At 34.3% G+C, this 25,040-nt stretch overlaps 1 protein-coding gene and 2 long non-coding RNA genes across 3 annotated transcripts; 1 reads left to right on the top strand and 2 right to left on the bottom strand.

The window, feature by feature from the left end:
- Positions 1-6,827: 6,827 nt before the first annotated feature.
- LOC126880197 (uncharacterized) lies at positions 6,828-9,960 on the bottom strand. The gene is made up of 2 exons (XM_050643984.1): positions 8,917-9,960; positions 6,828-7,696 (listed from the first exon to the last, which is right to left on the bottom strand). Exons 1-2 carry the CDS (start codon positions 9,806-9,808, stop codon positions 7,110-7,112), a joined length of 1,479 nt encoding a protein of 492 aa, XP_050499941.1. The 5' UTR covers positions 9,809-9,960; the 3' UTR covers positions 6,828-7,109.
- Positions 9,961-13,386: 3,426 nt separating this feature from the next.
- LOC126880202 (uncharacterized) lies at positions 13,387-15,910 on the bottom strand. The gene is made up of 2 exons (XR_007696478.1): positions 15,544-15,910; positions 13,387-15,483 (listed from the first exon to the last, which is right to left on the bottom strand). It is a non-coding gene; the product is annotated as an uncharacterized LOC126880202 (long non-coding RNA).
- Positions 15,911-20,547: 4,637 nt separating this feature from the next.
- On the top strand, positions 20,548-23,950 carry LOC126880203 (uncharacterized). The gene is made up of 3 exons (XR_007696479.1): positions 20,548-20,847; positions 20,908-21,172; positions 22,508-23,950. It is a non-coding gene; the product is annotated as an uncharacterized LOC126880203 (long non-coding RNA).
- The last annotated feature ends 1,090 nt before the right edge of the window (positions 23,951-25,040 follow it).

Here is a 25,040-nt window from a genome sequence, read left to right as displayed (position 1 = left end):
CATATGTAGGTATATTCAGAGCTTCCCTGATCATGTGGTTTTGGATGGTTTGTATTTTTTTCTTATTGGTTTTACACGTGTGCCCCCATGCGGCTGAGGCGTATGTTAGAGTTGGCAAAATTATACAATTTGCCATCCTAATCTTTGTCTTAAATCTCAGTTTACTCTTTCGACCTATTAGCGATGACAGTTGACTCCTAAGGGCTTTAGCTTTGTTGACCGTTTGTTTTACGTGTTCTGTAAAGGTCAGCCTTTTGTCCAACATTACGCCTAGGTATTTGGCTTGATTTGACCATTCAATTTGGGTATCAAATAGGGATAGTACCTCATTTGGTCTGCCTCTTCTTTTTTGGTACATAACGGCCTGTGTTTTGTCAGGATTGACAGCTATTTTCCACTGCACACACCATTCTTGTAGTTCGTCAAGAGCTCTTTGTAGATGTCTTGTTGCAAAATCTGGGTGGGTACTGCTAAAAGCTATCGCTGTATCATCTGCGTATAGACTTAGCAACGATCTGGGTTCAGTTGGGGTGTCTGCCGTATATATGGTATATAGATATGGCGACAACACTGCCCCCTGTGGCACACCAGCCTCCATGGTCCCAACTTCGGACAGGGTTGGCCCTATCCGAACTCTGAACCTCCTGTTGGCTAGGTATGACGAGAGAAGACACGTCATCGCCTCACTATAACCATATTGGTTCATTTTATACAGCAGGCCGTCGTGCCATACCCTGTCAAATGCTTTACTGACGTCTAGAAAGGCGGCCGCTGTATATTTCTTTTCGTTGAACCCTTTCGTGATATATTCTGTTAACCTCAGCACTTGAAGTTCACACGAGTGCTCGGATCTGAATCCGAACTGTGCTTCAGGTATTGTTCCGATTGCTTCAGATTCTTCTTTTAGCCTAACTAATATGACCCGCTCTGCGATTTTGCTTAATGCTGATAATAAGCTTATCGGTCGATAATTCTGTGGAAATGTACCATTTTTTCCTGGTTTTTCAATCATGATTACGTGAGCCTCTTTCCATCTGTCAGGAAAATGTCTTAGTCTTAAGATGTTGTTTATTAAATTTGTTATGTACACTATTGCTTTTCCTGGCAGATTTTTCAGAGCTCTGTTTGTAATCTTGTCCGGTCCTGGAGCTTTTTTAGCATTAGTACGCTTGATAAGCTGTCTGACCTCTTCAGGGGAGGTGTGTGTAATACCTATAATGCCCTTTCTTCTTTTTAGAATTCTACATCTTCGTTCGACTTCTTCTGTGAAGTCTAGATCTTCATCGGGATGATAGTTTTCCCTACATTCTCTTTCTAGCGTGTTTTTCATTACTTCCGCTTTGTCTTCTTCTGTGTACACAATTCCATTTTCACCGTGTAAAGGAGGGATTGGTTTTTTGTCTTTTCTTAGTATTTTAGATAGCTTCCAGAACGCGGATTTATTTGGGTTTAGTTGCTGGATATAGTTGTCCCAGTTTTCATTTCGATGATCGTCTAATTGTTTTTTGACTTCCCTATTCAGTTCATTAGCAATTCTTTTGTCCTCTGGGTTTCTTGTTCTGTTGGCTCTTCTTCTTTTCCTGTTTTTCTCGTTTATCAGTTCTTTCAGCTCATTGCTGATTTCCCTGAATCTTCCTTTTGTTGTTGGAGTTTTTTCTTCTGTGGTGCTGGCCTCGATAGCGTTTTGTATCGTTTTTTCTAGATGTTTAACGCATTCCTCTAGTTCTTCTTTTGTATTTATTGTTGGTATTGCACCAATAGTTTCACTTACTATTCTTTTGTAGTTTGGCCAATTTGTTCGTTTTTTCTTATAGGTTTGCAAGTTGTTTGTTTCTACTGCTCCCAGGGTCAGTACAATTGGGTTGTGATCTGAGTCACCCTCATTCATTGAATATATTTCGTATTGTTGACCCACATTTTGTAGAATTGCTATGTCTAGGAATGTGGGAAGTCTGTTTCCACCATGGAAGCATGTGGGTTCTATGGGTCCCGCCACCATCGTGTTTGGTCGTTCTTCGAGATAGCCACACAATATTCTCCCGTTGCGGTTTGTGGTTCTATCGAACCAGTTCGGAGATCTTGCGTTCAGATCTCCTATAATGATAGAGGGCTCTACTGTGTCTAATATGACATTTAAGTCTTCCTTGAAGATTGGATCATTTGGTCTAACATATGCTGAAACAATTTTCAGCATATCTTTTCCTGTCTTGATCCTCACTATGGTGGCTTCCATAGTGATGAGTCCGTCTGGTGTAGGAATTACTTGGTGTTTGATTCCTTTTTTTACCAAGATCGCCGTGCCTCCTGATGTGGCTGTGTAGTCATTTCTATAGACATCATAACCTGGAAATTTTGTTTTTGTTTTTTCCGTTATCTTAGTTTCTTGTAAGGCTATGATGTCTAGTTCGAGTCTGTTGGAAAACTCGTCCAAGGTGTTAATTTTCTGTTTTAGCCCATTTGGATTCCATGACCCTATACGCAGATCGCCCAACTGATTAGTTAGTTCTGTTTACACCAATATTGCCCATAGCACTCACTACATTGGTCATCCTCTCGAACATGAACATGAAGTTTTTCATCTGTTCATTTACAATTGCCATGAGATTTGCCGTTTCGTTGTTTTGTTTAGATTCATCTGTCGTCTTTGTTATTTGTGCGTAGCTTTTGTTGGTACTTCTGTCTGTAGGTGTGTGTTCTTCTGTTCTGTTTCTTGTTTGTGCCTGTGCGGTGTATGTTTTTCTTTTTGGTGCTTTGGAGCATCCTCTGTAATTAGCTGTGTGGGCTTCGCCACAGTTTGCGCACTTTGGTTCGGTGTTCCTGTCCTTTGTTCGGGTACGGCGGCTCTGCCATTTTATTAAAATCAGACTTAATATACCAAGAAGTCTCAATTACAACTACAATCCACTTTGAGCATACTTATATCTCGGTTAATTTTCCATATACATAAAAAATTTACTTCGTTTCAGTATACTTTAAACCGAGAACTAGAATATCATTACAACAGTGGATTAACTTTTTGGAACAAATTCCAAAACCATTCATAATTGGGGGGCGCCTTTAACGCACATAGTTTGTTTGGCATGGAACGATGGATATGACGATATCTATGGCAAGATTCTTTTGGAAGCTATCGAACAATGCAACCTAGTAATTATAAACGACGGATCACCTACATTAGCAAACAATAAGAAGTCAGCTGTAGACTTGACCCTCTGTATACACAGGATCTGACACAACTAATTACGTGGTCTACTTTAGAAGAACCTTATGGCTCTAACCACTTACCAATACACATACAATTTGGAAGGAATATCCCACTTGTGCAAATTAAACAGACAAAACATAATATATGGAGACTCAAGGCTGCTAATTGGGATGTATACACCGCTACCCTTGAAGCAACAGAACCAAAATCATCACTAATGGGCATTATCGACAATATTAACAAAGCTGCCAACAAAGCAATTCCCTTACGAAAATCAAACACACAAAATAGAAATCATTGCTCGAAGGACTGGTGGAACGAAACCTGTAACATAGCTGCTAAAGCAAGAAAACAAGCTTTCTTAACCTACACACAGGCTCCAAATCTTAATAATCTAACAGAATATAAAAGACTTGATGCAGTAGCTAAAAAAAGCTGGATAAATTATTACCAAAATCTAAATCAAAATACACCAATTAAAGAAGTGTGGAACAAAGTAAACCGATACAAAAACCGAAAACAAACGAATAAACCCCCAATGGACCCCAAAGAAGACTGGATAAGCGAATTCCACACAAAAATCTCACCTCCATGGGTTGAAAACAACATTACTCAGCAAATAGCTACCGTAAATAGGAACACTTCTTTTCTACAATCGCTATTTCAATTATGGGAACTCGATCATTGCATTAAATCAACAAATAATCAATCTCCCGGTGTATGTTGCATAAAATGCCCTTAGACCATAAGAAAGCCATGTTGGAATTGTTCAATTCGATTTGGATAAATAGGATTCCTTTACCACCGATGTGAAAAGAATACATCATAGTACCTATCAAAAAACTTGGAAAACAGAACGGAAATGCAGATTCATATAGACCCATAGCTTTATCATCGCGTATATTTAAAAGCATGGATAGAATGATTAAGAACAGGCTTGAATATTGGCTAGAAAATGAAAAAATATTACCTGACTCACAATATGCTTTTAGAAAGGGAAGATCTTCCTTGGAACCCCTAACGATACTAGTAAATGACATCTATCTAGGATTCACACACAAAAGCACTTTGGCCACATTTTTGGATATAACTTCAGCATATTATGATAATGTTCAAATAAATATACTAGAAGAGAAGCTCATCAATATTGGTCTACCAACCTCCTTTGCCAACTTCATAAAATCAGCTTACTCTAATCGATCAGTTTCTATAAAGATAAATCAAGAAATTTCGGAATCAGGAATATGTAGATCTGGATTGACACAAGGTAGTATCCTGAGCCCAATCCTCTACAGCCTGTACACAATGGATATAGAAAATGTTATATCATAAAAGTCTAAAATTATTCAATACGCCGATGATGTTGTTATTTACACCAGTAGCAAATCAGAGGACAAATGTATAGAAAATATCAACACTGAATTTATAGAAATCGAAAAATGCCTAGACAACATGGGATTTTCCATATCCGAGTCCAAAACCAATATATGTATTTTCTCTAGAAACAGAAACAACTATCAAAGACAATTAGCAATAGGAAAATATAAACTCTGTATTAGTAACTCTGTAAAATATATTGGTCTGCATCGAGATAGAAAACTGTTATGGAAGGACTGTATCCACCAAATTATCAAAAAACAAGTAATTCTATAAATATTTTAAGAGCGTTTTGTAGAGCAAAGTGGTGAGCAGACCCAAATACGGCTTTACTATTCTACAAAACAATGGTACGATCAATAATGGATTATGGAAGTCAACTCTATGGAACAGCAGCAGATACACATCTAAATAAAATCGAGATACAACAAAATAAATGTTTAAGAGTTTGCCTGGGATATCTTAAGTCAACGCCCATAAACATTATACAAGCTGAAGCCGTGGAACCTCCTCTTAAACTAAGAAGACAACTATTGAGCAGAAAATTCATGATAAAAACCATTTCTAAAAAAACTTCTTACCTCAATAGTATACAGTCACTAACAGTTCAAGTTTTGACCCATAGATACTGGCACTTCAAGAAAACCCCCCTCATAGTAGAAACTTTCTCAGAAATAGCTGACATTACAGATATACTCTATTCCAGCCAACTCCCCCCGGTTTTAATTTACTCACCTGAACAAATTTTTTCACGCGAAATTAGAACCTACTATTTTGAAAGTCAAGAAGTAGCAAGTATCAATCAAACAAAGTTCAACGAAACAAAAAACAAATACTGGCCAAACTATGATTCTATATTCACTGATGGATCAAAGTCAAAAGAATATACCAGTTGTGCCTTTTACCATTTTGAGGAAAATACTGACAAAAAATTTATTTTACCAAAGGAAGCTTCCATATACACTGCAGAATTAACAGCAATAGTGCAAGCTATAAAATACGTACTCGGCTCTAACCACGACAAATTCATAATATGTACGGACAGCAAAAGTGCAGTAGATAAACTTAAAAATGTTAAAATAAATAGATCAGTTAATCATATTGAAGTAAAAATCCCGTATTTCCATAATGAGATACACATCAAGAATAAAGTCGTCATAATGGGTAAAGGGACACGCAGGTATAACAGGTAATGAAATGGTGGATGCCTTAACAAAAACAGCTCCAACATCAGGAGAAGAACTAAATCTTAAACTACCCCCGTCCGATTTATTCTTAAATCAAAGAAACAAAATAAATGAGATGTGGCAAAACCTATACAGTGCATCAACAACCGGAACAAACTTTTGTAAACACCAGCTAAGAATCCCCAGAAAACCATTGTTTCACAAAATACCAAACAGAATCTTTGTCGCCATAATAAATCAAATACGTGCAAACCATGCACTAACACCTTATTATAAGCACAAAATGAAAATTACAGACGATCCACTTTGTAGTTGTGGTAAAATGGGTACATTGGTACATGTTTTACTTGAATGTCCAATAAATAATGTAAACATTAATAAACTATATAAAAACTTAATTCACTACAAGATAAACCTTCCAATAGACCTAAATTGTATTATTTTTTCAGGAAATAATTATATACTTTATGTACTTCATCAACACATCATAAACTGTAAAATTACTAACCACTTTTGTGAGCAATTCTGCAAAAGAAACTAAATGTAAAGCATTATAGGAAAAAAAGGTGATTACAAAAAAAAAATAATAAACCAATTAAAATAAAAAAAAATAAAGAAATAAATAAAATAAAAAAAAACAAAAAAAAAGAAATAAAAAAACACACACACAAAGAGGGCTGAAACCTCCGGGGTGTTGAACTGGGTTGATGCCCTATATAGCGCTGTAAAAAAAATTAAACACCTTACACTTTACTAATGCTACATATTACTAACAAAACAAATGAATATATCATGCTCAAGTTTGATATTATGAAACAATTTACACAAATTAATTATTCAATCTAACATAGTCTGGCTAATTGGTTCTCACCAAAGCCATAAATTCCACGAAAGAAAAATATTTTTCTATTTATCAAGCTAATGCTGAAGCAATAGCTGCATTTATTTGTTTTATACATCTGCTGGTTGTAAAATAAGCAGCTATATAACGCCTTTTAATAGATATTATGAGGTTCTTTTTAAATAAAAAATTACTAACATGTTTCCAATTAAAAACATTATTTATAAAATAATTTATTTTTAACTATTTTTACATAATAATTAAGTTTCAATATCTTTTCACCTCGTTTAGATTGAACACAAACATATATTATCCATATTATTCAAATGCACCCAATGTTGCTTTGTAAATATTGTTGCCACTAAAAATACTACAAATATAGGTAATTATCTCCTTAAATTAAAGCAGGGGTGAAATTGACTTATATTAAACTAACTTGTATGATATTGTAGAGTACAGTTCTAGAATATTAGGTAGGTACATGGAATTTTTTGAAAATTTACGTAACACCAACAAATACTTTAGATATCACTTCATTTGGAATTTGTAAATTCCTTAAAAGAGTAGGCATATCGATTGGTCCATGAGTTTGCAGTTGATTTAGAAGTCCATTTAATCCAGAAATACACCCTTGCCTCCACTTTTCAGTAATATTTTTCAATTCTTCGATATTATGTTTTGACTTGTATACAGAAGCTCTTCTTAAATTGTCTACTTTTGTTTTTTTGTCTCTGATAATATTTTCCAGTTCTTTAATTCTAACAATTAAATCTTGTTTTTCATTTTTTTCTCTATCCGGAGTTGATGTAAAGGCATCATCGTCATCTTCAATTGTGCTCACACTTGCTATTGATGAAATTCTTCGCATTTTCCTTTTCTCTTTTGAAGTTTTTTTCTCGTTAGACGTTTTTTTCTCTTTTGATTTTTTGGGGGACTGTGTATTGACTTTCTGGTAAATTCTTTTAGAATATCCATGAAAATCATCATCCTCATCATCATCATCTAATAGTATTGTTTTCTTCTTTTTCTTAACCGTAATTATCTCTTCTTCCTCCTCATCAGATAATGGTATAGATGTTGGATCACCTAAAAATAAAAATCTCAGTTATTGTTAATATAATAATTTTGTATTGCCAATAAAGATCAATAAGATGCAATCTTATTTTTATTATTTCTTTTCAGAGTTTTCACCTAACAAATATTTTACCATCTCCATACATGAAGGTTTAATAAGATTTTCCGCAATTGGGTATGCTTCACTGCGTTGAGCTGTCAGATAGCTGACAAAGTAAGAAGCCTCAGTTGTTTTTTCATTCACTGTTTTTGTGGTTTGAACCATAACCATTTGTAATTTTAAAAGTTCGTCAAATTTCTGAATAAAGAATTAAACATGTTTTTCTTTAACCTTGCCATAAACAGATTCTAAATGACGCATTTTAGCTGGAGACATAGCGCTATTTGGTCGAACTTTGTTGCATGTAACACACCGATGATTATCATTATGATCATCACTTATATCAGTCCTAAACACATATAACTTTCATATTTCCTTAGTTTTTTAGTAACTGATCTGGGTTGATAACTTGTAGAGGTCATTACTAACCTCATTTCGTTTATGGCGATTTTAGTTGCATTACTTTTATTATTACCTACCACAGTTATCTTTAGCAAACTACACAAAGGAGCATGTAACTTTCGTGAAACCTGTAAGTGATCTCTGTGGAACCTGTGGGTTTAAGAAACGCTGACCTAATACATAATATGGACAAGTGAGCATGTACCATGTACCACAAGCTTACATCTATCTGGTGGTTAGAAGTTTTGAGCTTGCAGTTCGCTTTACCTCACCGAGATTATGTGGAATGAGACTAGAGTGGTTCCATATGAGCTTGTCTCAGATACTGTGAACCTAGATCATCGACCAGAAGATAAAGCATCCTCTGTTTGTGCAATCTCAACACCTCACCTCTCATTCCCTCCCTATAAGTCGCTTCTTACAAGGCAGGGAAAAGAGTACTAGCAGCATTCTATAGCCATTGCTAGACAGCTGAGTGAAGTGGCACTAGATGCACACAATTCTCTGAACTTTGAACTTTGAGATGAGTGGCACAGGACTACATAAATGGATGCAGAAATTACAGGAGGCCAAGGCTCAATTTGGGCTGTAGCTCTATTGAAAAATTAATTTTGGAAGATTCTAAATATGCAAATAAACTAACACCTTTCTTTCTTTCTCGTAATCCTTAGTACCCTTCAGGGCATCGGATAAACTAATAACAAAAAGCATAAAAATAGTTATATATTACCTTTTAAAGTTGCTATATCTTCCTCACTAAGTTTTGAAATATAAATCTTACAGTTTTTGATGACATTCGATTCATTTTTTTCTGCAAGTATTGGTTTTTCATGTGGCTTTAATTTTGCAAGATTCTCTTGTACCTTGAGGTCACAACCCACATCTGTATTGACTTGTTCATTTATTTCATCTCTAACTTCATTATGGTTTTTTTTAAAAGTGTTACTTTTTATACCTTTTTCAGAAATATTTTCCTTGCAATACTCGATATTAACCATTTGATCTTTTAAGTCAGTAAATTCACAAGAAATAGAATCCAATTCAATGCTGGAATCATTTTTAACATGTAGCAAATTCAAAGATTTACAAATTGTGCCATTGGTTTTTTCGACTCCATTATTATCTAATGGGTGATGAAGTAAAGACTCAGTCTCATAATCTTTGTTAATTAGACTAACACTACATTCATCTACATTCACTGGTTCTTCATTTGATATGTTTACAACTTTGTTACTAGAGTTTATATGTTCTATCGATTCTTTATATATTTCTGAAGGTACATATGTTTCTTGTTTAAAACAATTATTCAGACTTTTTTTAGCCCTATGTTCTGTTTTTGTAATTTCAGAATTTTCAGAAGTTGTTTCTTTGTGACTATCAAACACAACTTTACTTTTTCTTGTAACATTACTTTTCTTGTTTATAGGAGTAGTTTCAGAAATAGTTTCTTCAAGAAGACTACACTTTGAATTATTTAAATCATTTGACAAAAATTTTGTAATACTACTTGGTGTTTTCCTTTTCCTAGAAAGACCCACTCTGCGGCATGGTGTTAAAAGACTTTTACTTATTCTATTAGAATATGGGCTTAATTTACTGACACTCCCAGGAGTAAGGGACATTTTAAAAATTCCAACATCAATTTAAAATTAAATTTTTGTTTTTATTTGAAAATCCCATTAAAATCAAAATATAAATTCATAAAACAGCTGTCCAGTGACAGTTGACGTTTACGGCTACCAAAGACCCAGACACAGTATATAGGTTTATACAACAATCAGTATAGTCACTTGCCGTGAAGTACGTTATGAAAAAATGTTCCATTTTTCCCACTGCGCATCGAGACCTTGCAGCCGGACGCAAGCGCATAACAGCGTGTGTTATACTGCTCAACATTATTTTTGATACACTGCTCGAAAATAAATAGGACAAATTTGAAATAGATTTTTCGAAATAAGGAATACTTTTCTACAATTAACGTTTACGAAGCTCTTGACAATTTATCGATAGTTTCATAAATAATTATTACTGTTGTTCTGAAGACTAAATGTATCAGCTTTAATGGATTCATTGAGATAATAAGTGCGTTCGCGGGTGCCTGTCGGCGACAAATTAGCAGCAAAACGCATGCGCACTTTAAAATTATATAAATAATATCGTTAATAGATAAATATACAAGGTATATTTACCTATTATAATTTAATAATTAGTTATTAATATTAATTAAAAGTAAATATACCTTGTTTATTTATCTATTAACGATATTATTTATATTAAATGAGGTTAGAAATTGTCGGCGACAATTTGTCAACTGTACCCGCGAACGCACCTTATGTATAGTATTTTTACTACAAAAACGTTATTCCGTAGGTCAAAATTTTTGACGTAAGAGAACTGTCAAAACATTAGAATGTGACTTTTCATTATTGCCGTGTTTATAATAAACATAGCAATAATGAAAAGTCACATTCTAATGTTTTGACACTTCTCTTACGTCAAAAATTTTGACCTACGTAATAACGTTTTTGTAGTAAAAATACTATACCTACGATTTTCAACTAAATAATTTTTTCTATATAAACAAAATTTTAGTCTAACAATGGGCTCTACTTTATCTTCATTGGTCTTCTTCTTCTAATGCCTACTCCACTAATGAAGGTTGGCTATAACAACTGCAAATTAGTTTCATTATTAGCGAATATATTTATGGATTTCTAAAGAAATATTGTTTTCACTCAGTTTTGAAAAAAATGTGAAAGCGATGAATTATATACGTCCGTCTGTCCGTAAACACAACTCCTCAGTCATTAAACCAGATAGAATGACAAATGAGGTGTCGGATGAAAGCTTATATAATCCAAGGATGGTACTAAAGGTGAGATATTTGGCAAAGGACTTCCAGTTTTAAAAATGCAATCGGAAATACGGTTTTAAATTCTCCGGGATAGTACAAGCGATATATTATTCGACGCGCCGTAGCAAGAGGAGTCTTCCTTCTTGTAGGTAGGCTTTAAAGACTGTTTCTTCTTCAATATTAGCCTCCTAAATTGTTTAAATTATCGCACCATCTTTTTCTTAGTCTGCAAATACCTCTTCATCCATTTGGTGACTTATCTCGTGCTATTCGTACTATCCTATCCTCTGCCATTCTACTAATGTGTTCGTTCCACTCCAGTTTCCGTTTTGTCACTCATCCATTTAGGTATGTCTTCTACATTGCATGATCTTCTTATGTTTTCGCATCTCTCTCTATCCAATAGACTTTTCCCTGATATTCGTCTAAGTATTTTCATCTCGGTTGTTTCTAGTAGTCGTCTCGTTTTAGATGTTTCAGGTCTTGTTTCTGCCGTGTATGTCAATATAGGTCGAAATGCTGCTTTATAGATTCTTGCTTTTGTGTCTTGTCTTAGGTGTTCGTTCTTCCAGATTGGAAGAGATTAAGAGATCCCAGCGCTTTACTTGCTTTTAAGCTTTCTTGTAGTACTTCCTCTTCAACATCTCCGTAACTGGGTATATCTATTCCCAGATATCTAAACCTTGCTTCCTGCTTTAATATTTTCCCATCAATTTCGATTTTACCTCGTAGTGGGTATTTAGATGTCATACATGTGTTTTTTCTGCTGATATTATCATATATTGATATTGTATTTCTTGGCTGTTGTATTGAAGATGTGTGTTAATCTGGAGATTGTCTTCTGTCTTGGCGATTAATGCGGCGTCGTTTGCATAACCTAATATTTGGAGTTTTTTGTTCCCCATTCTGTAACCATGATCTTTAAATACTGCTTCTATTATTTCGTCCATTATTAGATACATTAAAGAGCAGTGGGCTTAACGGGTTCCCTTGTCTGACTCGGCTTTGTACTGGTATAAACTGTTAGTTTTCCATTTATCTTTGCCTGTATTCGATTATGGAAATAGATGTTTTCGATGGTTCGTATAATATTGATTGGCATGTATCTTCTATACAGTAAGTGTAAGACGTCTTCGACTTGGATGCGATCGAAAGCCTTTGTCAGGTAAAACATAGATATGCTGTTTATTGTACTCGATGGCCTTTTCTGTGATTTGTCTTAGTACGGAAATAAATAGTACAATACTGGCCTCTACGCTACAAACGCATTCAATATGCTAAGGAAAATGTGGTCTTCACATCAGATGACAATTAAAACCGAAAGACTATTCAACAGCAACGTGAAGACTGTATTACTATATGGAGCAGAAACTTGGAAAGTGTCAAGAAAATGTATTGGACAGATGCAGGTATTCATAAATAAATGCCTAAGGAAGATTCTTAACATTTACTGGCCAAACCGTATATCAAACCAAGAGCTATGGACAAGAACTAACCAGAAACCTATGTATATCTAAAATAATATGCAAAAGGAAATGGAGTTGGATGGAGCACACACTAAGGAGACCTGACACAGACATAGCGAGGTAAGCCCTAGAATATACACCACATGGAAAGAGAAGACCAGGTAGACCCGTAGAAATGTGGAAAAGAAATTAATGCTATAGGGCTTTTCATTGATTGTCATTTGCTTCGAGCTGCTGTCATATGTTGTATAATCTGTGTATAATACTAATATACACAGAGATATGTCAACAATAGATCAGGCTAGTCATATGCCACTCAATGCATCGGGGTGTAACGCTGATATCAAGTACGGTGGTCTAGCTATCTTTGTCTGTCGTGCGAGTGTGAGCGTATCTACCAAGAGGTGGGAGTAATGGAACGACAGTTACACAGAGGCGGCAGCCATCATATGCTAGAGAGAGAAAGCTGAGCGCCAGTAGAGAGAGAAAGATAGACCACCAACCTGAACTGTTCTGCGTTACTCTATTTTTCGAACTGGCCTAATCTATTCTGTTATATCTATGAATATACACGGATTATACAACATATGACAGAAGCTCGAAACAAATGACTGTGAATGAAAAGCCCTATTGGGAAAACCTGGACAGAAATAAAGATCAGTGCAAAGGATAAGACAGAATGGAGGCAGACAGTTGACGCCCTATGCTCCGCATGGAGTGAAGAGGAATAAGTAATTAAGTAAGTACTGGCGTCTACGCAGGATCTTCCGGATCTGAATCCTTGTGAGAAATCTAAAAAACGAAGTACTGATGTCTTGTCAAGAGCTAATGAGAAAACTAATAAGAGGACTTTTCTATAGAGGAAAAAAATAATAATACATTCGAATTATAAATTATATTTTGAGAATTTCAATTTTACAATACCAATTTTATTTTTTACAGATATATTCCCTACAAGCATTTCAAATTCATCCTTAAAATAAAGTTTAATAGGTACATAAAATGAACTTATAAATTTCTGTTTTGAAAGGGTTGTAGATACCTACTATATACCTACTCAGATCTATACCTACTCAGCATCATATTGAGAAATCACAGAATCGTAAATATACAGTAATGAGCACTCACACTAATAACCGGCAAAATAACGCAAAAGATGGAAAACATATTAACTTGTGAGATAAAAAGAGATGAAACTGGTAGAAGTGGAACTTATCGTTATAAACGAATAAATTAACATAACCTTGGATAAGAGTTTTAACCTCCATTTTTCACTTTGAGTGATATTGGGCTAGTTTCTGGGTCCGTGTATTTTCATACACCACCACACAAACCCGCCGACACCAATGTAGTTTAGAAATAGCTATCTCTAAACTACAGTGGAACCAGCGGGCTTGTGGGACATGGTATGAAGGTACACAGACCTAGAAACTACCCCAATATCACTCACAGTGAAAAATAGAGTTAGCAGGTTAACACTCTTAGCCGACGATAACATTACATAGTTTCCCACCTTTAGATCTCTGTGACAGGAGTATTTTATAAAATTCTCCTGGCACAGTGACAGTTCTCATACTCATCTGATACGTCTAAAGGTGGGAAACTATGTAATGCAATGTTAATTTATATGTTTATATCAATAATTTCTCTCAGTTTCATCTCTTTTTACTTCAGAATGCATCCCATGTTTCCCATCTTTGGCGTTATATCCCATATTTTGCCAGTTATTAGCATGCTCATCACTGCATATTGGACTTTTTACACATAGTATCTTAGAATCCCTTAGAAGTAAATAATAAATCATGTACCTAGTTTTATTTTCATCAATAAATTCATGAAAGTATGACTGATGTTGAAAATTCATTTGACATACTGGCAAATAATTGTAATTCCTTCAGAGGAGGTGTCCCTAGAAAGAATAACATATGTTTTATATTAAAATATATTAAATTCATATTGATTAGCAGAATAAATAGAGTTTTTAGGTTTAATTCTCCTCATTCACATAATTTAATACCAGATAATGTCGCCCTACTTCCATATGCTAATGACCTAGTTTTTTATATAACTGCCTAAACCCCATTTTGGACTCCATTCACATTAACCAATATTATCAGATATTCATGAATAGTGTCACCACAATCTTCTTTAACAACATACTATTCTTTCATAGATCTGGTCGTTATCACAATATAATCCCATATATACCAAAAATTCATGCTCGAGTGAGAAATTGGAAAGCCAAGCAAAGGATAGGAAAGAGTGGAAGCTGATTCTGGAACAGGCCAAGACCCACCATGGGCTGTAGAGCCAATGCTGATACCTAAAAATGAACTCAAATATTTAGTGGTCTTTTTGTCCCGCAATCTTAACTAGAATAAGCATATTGAAAATATAATTGGAAAAACTATTAAAGGCATGGCTGTGCTGCCTAGTAAGGCCCATATAGATTTTTGAAGCATCTTTATGAAACCAGCACGTAAACAATTATTATAGATTTAAAAATTAGACTCACTATGGATAGAGTAGTAAGATGATACAACGAATGCAGAGGTAACCGTCTATATTTGTTATCAATGGTTTCTAGGAACATGGTTCTTCAAAACAGATGTCAATGATTTTTAGAGTTTAGATAAAGACGGTTATGTACCAAATTCATGAAAAAAATTTACACTTTCTCAGAATCATCCAACGATTTGAAACATATACTCATACCTTCAATTATATATGTCATAGATTCCCTTAAGGCACTTTGCCACTGGTTGTAACTTCTCAATAGATGTGCCTACAGAATTACAAAATTATCATTCCAAGACATATTTCGTTTATTTTATTTTGCGTTGTTTTGCAACCCGCTTTTCAGTATTTCTGCAAAGGCCTGCTCCTCAAGATGCATATTTAAAAGTTAATGTAACAACACTGAGGACTGTTCATAGAAAGTTTATCACATTGAACAATTTCTTTTCATTCTGCAAACCTAAAACGACAGCACGTCAAAAATGATGTCAATGATATTAAATAGAATTTACGTTCTTACCGATTTTCATCCATGGGGCTGTGCCATGGGCAACAGGAAGAAACTCAAATTTTTATGGTGCCTGGAATTTTGCCACATAAATAAACACACACATTGCCTTTGGGTTAAATTCATCATAATCCCAATTCAAAATCACCAACCTTCTTAGAAAACTGGAGAAATACCACAGTAATGCACATTAAATTCGAAGTAAACCAACTTAACAATTGCAAAATATGAGAAAACAATAATAAATAACTCTAAATAAACAACTGTTTGTTTATAAGGTTATGTTTGGAATAAACATACATAAATAAACCAGATCTACTCACTGTTGCCAAATGTCACCAATTTAGATAGTTACTTGTGATTAATTGTTTGAATACATTCAATCACAAACCATACATACTCATAGACGTTTCACGTAAATTGTCAAGGTCAAGACAGCAAATTAGTTACCATTCCAATCCAGAGATGTCGCTGTCAGTCAATTCTCTTGTCATATTTAACAACTGACAGTTGACAATTAAATTAATTTGTCATTTACTTTTTATTTTACAGTTTGTGGCTTAATTATTTTATTATAGTGGTGTTACGTTTTTAATTAGATTAAATCACAATTTTAATCAAGTGTAGTAACCTCCTCTCTGTTTTTATGAGTAGAATTTTTAGTTTGCATTGATCATCCCGTGTTGTGTTTCTCCACATTAAACAAAAACAATATAATATATCCTGAAACAGTTTATTCCAATAGACAAGTGTGTCATCAACATTTCGGACCTATATATTTTTGGAAGTTTGTAAAAGATTATAAGGTAATATTTATCTAAACAATCATCCTGCAAGATTCTTTAAAAAATTTTTATTCAACTCGATACACATCGACATCACTGCTTTCACGTGACACATAGCAGTAGTGATTAGCATTTTGAAAACAAATTGGAATATTTGAAGTTTTCAGTAAAATATGGAATAAAACATTGAATTGTCTTTCTGTTGTTTTAATTTCCTGCGAAATTTCATCAAAAATCCCGCAAAATTTATAAATTGAAATTCTCACTTAACTAAAATTTGTCAATTTAATTCCCATTCCAATCAAGAGATGGCGTTAATTCGATCCGAAAGATTAACATGCTCGTGAAACGTCTATAAGTATGTATGGTTTGTGCATTCAATCAATAATCAGAAAATATTATTTTTCAAATTTTATACAAGTGTGTACGTAAAGGATTTTACCATTTATGAATTTAATTTTCAGCTTTTTGAAAAAAATCGATAATCATAATTATTTTATTATAATTTTGGAATATTCTTTATCGGAATATTTTAAATCTTGCAACAGCAACATTTTCCTCCTAGTCTACTGCGCAGTCTGCTAGGAGTTTCGGCAAGCGCAGGAACCGCATAAAAACTAGAGTGAACTAACTGTTTCGAATAGCAAAAAAACTGTGACCCAGACCCAGACCACAGTTTTTTTGCTATTCGAAACAGTTAGTTCACTCTATGATTTTTATGCGGTTCCTGCGCTTGCAGAAACTCCTAGCAGACTGCGCAGTAGACTAGGAGGAAAATGTTGCTGTTGCAAGATTTAAAATATTCCGATAAAGAATATTCCAAAATTATAATAAAATAATTATGATTATCGATTTTTTTCAAAAAGCTGAAAATTAAATTCATAAATGGTAAAATCCTTTACGTACACACTTGTATAAAATTTGAAAAATAATATTTTCTGATTATTGATTGAATGTATTCAAACAATTAATCACAAGTAACTATCTAAATTGGTGACATTTGGCAACAGTGAGTAGATCTGGTTCTTCTTCTTCTTCTTCCTTTATTGGGTTATATCCCTCGGGATAATTCGCCCAGCTTACACCAGGGAAATACTCTTGTCTTGCTCTGGGCAGTCGAATATTTCCAAATATATATGTTAAAGCCTCAATTTTTTTTTAAATATATATTAGCAGGAACATCTTCGTATAGGGCCAGACAGTCCCTACAGGAAAGGCAATATTATACCATAAGGGTTAAGGCTTTTATCATTTGGAGGTCCAATATCTTTTTATATCTTTTTCTTCTTAATTTTTTTAATTCAAATTTGGGAATTGATTAATTTATAAATTAAGTTTGGCTAAGTTAAGGAATTTAAGGATCAGGTTAATCCTACGTGGATTAAGGTTGGACATAAGTAGGCAAATTTCAATGGGAGTAGGGATATTTGTCTTGGCTAATTCTTTATATAGGTCAAAATTGGGTGACATATTTATAGGGCACTCAAAAATCAGATGATTTAAGGACCCAACTCGGCCACAGTCACAATATGGGTCATCTTTTACTCCTATCCTGAATAGGTGAACTGGAGTAGCACAATGACCTGTCCTCATTCTAATAATGGTGGTTATATGTCTTCTGTCTTGGTATGCAAAATTGTGGTACCAGGGGAGTTTATCTATCTGACCTACAATTTTAGAGTAAAATGAATTATTTCGATTTTTCCCCTGCCATTCTTGCTTCCACCGATTCCAGATGGAATGCTTGATGTCTGGTAGAAAGTTGGAATAGTGAAGAGTGATACCAGCAGCTACATTTAAGGTTCTACCTATATTAGCTAGTTTATCAGCCACCATGTTCCCTTTAATATTCGAGTGTCCTGGAATCCATGCCAGACTAATATTAACGTTATTTTCTTTCGCTTCAATGATGCCTCTCTTGGTCATGAACGATGAATGTTCTGTTTCCATAGAATAGGTTGATCTGCCTATTTTCTGTAAGGCACTTTTAGAGTCCGAGCAGACGATTGCTTGTTTAATCCCATTTTTCAAAATAATTTGGAGGGCATGATTAATTGCGACAATCTCAGCCGTACATATTTGGGTATACTTAGGTAGTTTACTGGTATAAGAATAGTTGATCTCTCGGCTAAAGACACCAAAGCCTGCTGATCCTTCATCACCAACCGAGCCGTCCGTGAAGAATTTGGTGTGACTAGGTTTATTTAGAATTATTTTTTGGAGTTGAACTGAGGCAAGTTCATCTGAACGATTAGATTGGATATTTATGATTGGAATTGTTGATAATTGATGGTCTAGTTCAAAGTTATGGCATGGGTATAAGTCACTTAAATATAAGTTGGGATAAGTACCTTTAAATTTGTTTTTTAAAAGCACTAGAAATGGAATACTTCTGTTTTTCCAATGATTTTGGTTCCTTTGAATTGCCAAGTCTAACAGGTCGAGAGCGGAAATAATTGGGTTACCAATTAACATTAAATTTTTTGATATAAATTTAGAGCTAAGCCATTCCCATCTAGATTTAAGCGAGATCTGACCACTTTCACTTAAGAGAGCATGAATTGGGGTAGATTTCATGCATCCAGTTATAATTCGGATACTTTTGTATTTTAGTTTCTCCAATCTTTTAATTAAGGAAGTTGGACAATCGAAAATTACCTGGCAGCCAAAGTCCAGATGGCTCTGAATCAGACCATTGTGTACAATTTGTAAGGTTTTTGGATCACTTCCCCAATAAGTCCCACAAAGAGCTCTCATCACATTCAGGCCACGATTTACTTTTAGTTCTATTGAGTTTACATATGAATTCCACTTTAAGTTTTTTTGAATATTTACCCCCAGGTATTTGACGGAATCCACCCAACCAATATTCTGGTTACAAAATATTACGTTAGGGGGAGAGATTTTCGTGTTTCCTTTTGTAAATAATATTGCAGAAGATTTGTTCTTAGACAGATTTAAATTGTGGTCTAGCAACCATGATTCCATCTGAATCAATAATTTATTTACATTAATTACCAATTCATTAATATCACTCCCTCTAATCAGAAGAACCAAATCGTCTGCATACTGAATTAGTTTGCATGAAGAGGGGATTAAATTATACAGGGAAAGACAATATAGGTTGAAGAGGATAGGGCTTAATGGGGAACCTTGGGGTAGTCCCAGACTTGATTTTCTTGGGCCATGGGTTTGTCCCAGTTTGTCTTTGACAAATAGCTCTCTATCATTTAGAAGGCAGAAAATCAAATTAGCCAGTTGGGTTGGAATGTTATACTTTAATAATTTGGAATACAAGAGTGATATATTGACATTATCATAAGCAGAAGAGATATCTAGAAATATGCCAACAGTGTATTGATTTTGAGCGAAGCCTATTTGAATTGTTGAGGTGAGGTATGTAAGGCATTCCGTACAACCTCTACCCCTTCTAAATCCTAGTTGTAGTGGATTAAAAATCTTATTATGTTCCACAATCCACTCTATTCTATTCTTTATAAGAGTTTCGAGCATTTTGCCTACACATGAAAGAGCTATTGGTCTAAAGTTTAACGGATTATTACAATCTTTATCTTTTTTGATTATAGGTAAAATTACTGATTGTTTCCACTGAACAGGAACTATACCCGTTCTAAGACTTTCATTAAAAAGTTGAATTAATAACAAAGATCCAACAACGGGAAGATTTTTTAACATTGAGTAGGAAATCTGATCCAAACCAGGAGCCGAGTCAGATTTAATTGAGAGGGAGTTCTGATACTCGTCGAGAGCAAATGGCGGTTCTAGGGCTTGAGGAGATCTAACCAATACTTTATTGACAGCGGAAAGGGGGGTTAAGCAACATAGAATTTCGTGGGATATAGGAGTAGAGGGCAATTGTGTATATATTGAAGGTTTCGAAGCCGATACCTTATTAATTTTCTCCCACACAACTTTTAGAGGAGTGTTTCTATTTAATTTACTGCAAAATAGTCTGAAACTATTTTTACGTTTTGATTTTAGGAATTTTCTTGATTTGGCTATATTCTTTTTAGCCTCGATATAGTTTTCCATTGAGGGGATATTTTTAAATTTTTTTAAGGCAGACACTCTCGCAGAGACGACTTCAGCACATGAGTCATCCCACCATGGAATGTGGTATTTGGAATTATTAGGAGGGTGAAGCCAAGGTATTGTTTCATCAGCTACCGATGATATGGAGTTAGTAAAAAATTCGTAATCTTCCTAGATCTGGTTTATTTATGTATGTTTATTCCAAACATAACCTTATAAACAAACAGTTGTTTATTTAGAGTTATTTATTATTGTTTTCTCATATTTTGCAATTGTTAAGTTGGTTTACTTCGAATTTAATGTGCATTACTGTGGTATTTCTCCAGTTTTCTAAGAAGGTTGGTGATTTTGAATTGGGATTATGATGAATTTAACCCAAAGGCAATGTGTGTGTTTATTTATGTGGCAAAATTCCAGGCACCATAAAAATTTGAGTTTCTTCCTGTTGCCCATGGCACAGCCCCATGGATGAAAATCGGTAAGAACGTAAATTCTATTTAATATCATTGACATCATTTTTGACGTGCTGTCGTTTTAGGTTTGCAGAATGAAAAGAAATTGTTCAATGTGATAAACTTTCTATGAATAACAGTCCTCAGTGTTGTTACATTAACTTTTAAATATGCATCTTGAGGAGCAGGCCTTTGCAGAAATACTGAAAAGCGGGTTGCAAAACAACGCAAAATAAAATAAACGAAATATGTCTTGGAATGATAATTTTGTAATTCTGTAGGCACATCTATTGAGAAGTTACAACCAGTGGCAAAGTGCCTTAAGGGAATCTATGACATATATAATTGAAGGTATGAGTATATGTTTCAAATCGTTGGATGATTCTGAGAAAGTGTAAATTTTTTTCATGAATTTGGTACAGCCGGTTCCTAAAAAAACTGATACGACTCTTAGTAAGATTTGATCATGTTGAGCAGTGTATTTGATTGATCTGACATATTGATTATGACAGACAAATAATAAAATAAACAAGCAACAAACAACTGATTCATGAAAAAACTAATAAGTATTTTAGAAAAATTTAAACGCAGGATGAAAGATTACATTATTACCGAGGGGGGAAAGCCCCTTAGAATAAACAAGCAGTTTCTATTGAATGAAATATTTGAAATTAAATATCACACTTTTTTTATTTTCAGCCCTGTAACTTATTAAAATAAATATTATAGAAGTTTTCAGGGACTTTCAGCCCTCGGTAATAATGTAGTCTTTCATTCTGAGTTTAAAATTTTCAAAAATATTTATTAGTTTTCTCAGGATTCGAAAAAAAATGAATACGATTAAAATACATTGAGAATTTTGACATGCGTCACAATTTTGCATTAACTCAATGTAAAATTTTAAACTGTTGAATTCCAGCTTCCCTAATTATTTGACATCAAAAGACATTAGAAATTATTTGTAGATGATTGAAATCTGTATTGAAAACAACTGTTAAAATTGTTCTACGTAATTAAACATATTCCAAAATTTTGTAAAAATGTAATACATTTCAGTTTTCAGCCCAAACTTAGGCCACACACAATGCGATAATGTTCACATTTTTGAACTGTCAATACTTTTATTTTATCATCTATTGTTTAAAAACAATACAGTTGATAAGATACCCTCAGTTGCGGAGAAAATATTAATAATAAAGTCTAATAACCGTGGAACAGAATAAGCTATCTGACAAATTTTAAGATTTGGCAGTGACATTGACAGTATGTAAATATTAAGTATTTATCCTTCAAAATACACTGCTCAATTTTCTACAAAATACGCGTCAAGAGTCGTATCAGTTTTTTTTGGAACCAGGTGTACATAACCGTCTTTATCTAAACTCTAAAAATCATTGACATCTGTTTTGAAGAACCATGTTCCTAGAAACCATTGATAACAAATATAGATGGTTACCTCTGCATTCGTTGTATCATCTTACTACTCTATCCATAGTGAGTCTAATTTTTAAATCTATAATAATTGTTTACGTGCTGGTTTCATAAAGATGCTTCAAAAATCTATATGGGCCTTACTAGGCAGCACAGCCATGCCTTTAATAGTTTTTCCAATTATATTTTCAATATGCTTATTCTAGTTAAGATTGCGGGACAAAAAGACCACTAAATATTTGAGTTCATTTTTAGGTATCAGCATTGGCTCTACAGCCCATGGTGGGTCTTGGCCTGTTCCAGAATCAGCTTCCACTCTTTCCTATCCTTTGCTTGGCTTTCCAATTTCTCACTCGAGCATGAATTTTTGGTATATATGGGATTATATTGTGATAACGACCAGATCTATGAAAGAATAGTATGTTGTTAAAGAAGATTGTGGTGACACTATTCATGAATATCTGATAATATTGGTTAATGTGAATGGAGTCCAAAATGGGGTTTAGGCTGTTATATAAAAAACTAGGTCATTAGCATATGGAAGTAGGGCGACATTATCTGGTATTAAATTATGTGAATGAGGAGAATTAAACCTAAAAACTCTATTTATTCTGCTAATCAATATGAATTTAATATATTTTAATATAAAACATATGTTATTCTTTCTAGGGACACCTCCTCTGAAGGAATTACAATTATTTGCCAGTATGTCAAATGAATTTTCAACATCAGTCATACTTTCATGAATTTATTGATGAAAATAAAACTAGGTACATGATTTATTATTTACTTCTAAGGGATTCTAAGATACTATGTGTAAAAAGTCCAATATGCAGTGATGAGCATGCTAATAACTGGCAAAATATGGGATATAACGCCAAAGATGGGAAACATGGGATGCATTCTGAAGTAAAAAGAGATGAAACTGAGAGAAATTATTGATATAAACATATAAATTAACATTGCATTACATAGTTTCCCACCTTTAGACGTATCAGATGAGTATGAGAACTGTCACTGTGCCAGGAGAATTTTATAAAATACTCCTGTCACAGAGATCTAAAGGTGGGAAACTATGTAATGTTATCGTCGGCTAAGAGTGTTAACCTGCTAACTCTATTTTTCACTGTGAGTGATATTGGGGTAGTTTCTAGGTCTGTGTACCTTCATACCATGTCCCACAAGCCCGCTGGTTCCACTGTAGTTTAGAGATAGCTATTTCTAAACTACATTGGTGTCGGCGGGTTTGTGTGGTGGTGTATGAAAATACACGGACCCAGAAACTAGCCCAATATCACTCAAAGTGAAAAATGGAGATTAAAACTCTTATCCAAGGTTATGTTAATTTATTCGTTTATAACGATAAGTTCCACTTCTACCAGTTTCATCTCTTTTTATCTCACAAGTTAATATGTTTTCCATCTTTTGCGTTATTTTGCCGGTTATTAGTGTGAGTGCTCATTACTGTATATTTACGATTCTGTGATTTCTCAATATGATGCTGAGTAGGTATAGATCTGAGTAGGTATATAGTAGGTATCTACAACCCTTTCAAAACAGAAATTTATAAGTTCATTTTATGTACCTATTAAACTTTATTTTAAGGATGAATTTGAAATGCTTGTAGGGAATATATCTGTAAAAAATAAAATTGGTATTGTAAAATTGAAATTCTCAAAATATAATTTATAATTCGAATGTATTATTATTTTTTTCCTCTATAGAAAAGTCCTCTTATTAGTTTTCTCATTAGCTCTTGACAAGACATCAGTACTTCGTTTTTTAGATTTCTCACAAGGATTCAGATCCGGAAGATCCTGCGTAGACGCCAGTACTTACTTAATTACTTATTCCTCTTCACTCCATGCGGAGCATAGGGCGTCAACTGTCTGCCTCCATTCTGTCTTATCCTTTGCACTGATCTTTATTTCTGTCCAGGTTTTCCCAATAGGGCTTTTCATTCACAGTCATTTGTTTCGAGCTTCTGTCATATGTTGTATAATCCGTGTATATTCATAGATATAACAGAATAGATTAGGCCAGTTCGAAAAATAGAGTAACGCAGAACAGTTCGGGTTGGTGGTCTATCTTTCTCTCTCTACTGGCGCTCAGCTTTCTCTCTCTAGCATATGATGGCTGCCGCCTCTGTGTAGCTGTCGTTCCATTACTCCCACCTCTTGGTAGATACGCTCACACTCGCACGACAGACAAAGATAGCTAGACCACCGTACTTGATATCAGCGTTACACCCCGATGCATTGAGTGGCATATGACTAGCCTGATCTATTGTTGACATATCTCTGTGTATATTAGTATTATACACAGATTATACAACATATGACAGCAGCTCGAAGCAAATGACAATCAATGAAAAGCCCTATAGCATTAATTTCTTTTCCACATTTCTACGGGTCTACCTGGTCTTCTCTTTCCATGTGGTGTATATTCTAGGGCTTGCCTCGCTATGTCTGTGTCAGGTCTCCTTAGTGTGTGCTCCATCCAACTCCATTTCCTTTTGCATATTATTTTAGATATACATAGGTTTCTGGTTAGTTCTTGTCCATAGCTCTTGGTTTGATATACGGTTTGGCCAGTAAATGTTAAGAATCTTCCTTAGGCATTTATTTATGAATACCTGCATCTGTCCAATACATTTTCTTGACACTTTCCAAGTTTCTGCTCCATATAGTAATACAGTCTTCACGTTGCTGTTGAATAGTCTTTCGGTTTTAATTGTCATCTGATGTGAAGACCACATTTTCCTTAGCATATTGAATGCGTTTGTAGC

This window comes from Diabrotica virgifera, chromosome 2, assembly GCF_917563875.1.
Source record: "Diabrotica virgifera virgifera chromosome 2, PGI_DIABVI_V3a".
Lineage (NCBI taxonomy): Eukaryota > Metazoa > Arthropoda > Insecta > Coleoptera > Chrysomelidae > Diabrotica > Diabrotica virgifera.
Note: the sequence above shows the minus strand (reverse complement) of the source record. Positions and strands in the feature narration are given on the sequence as shown.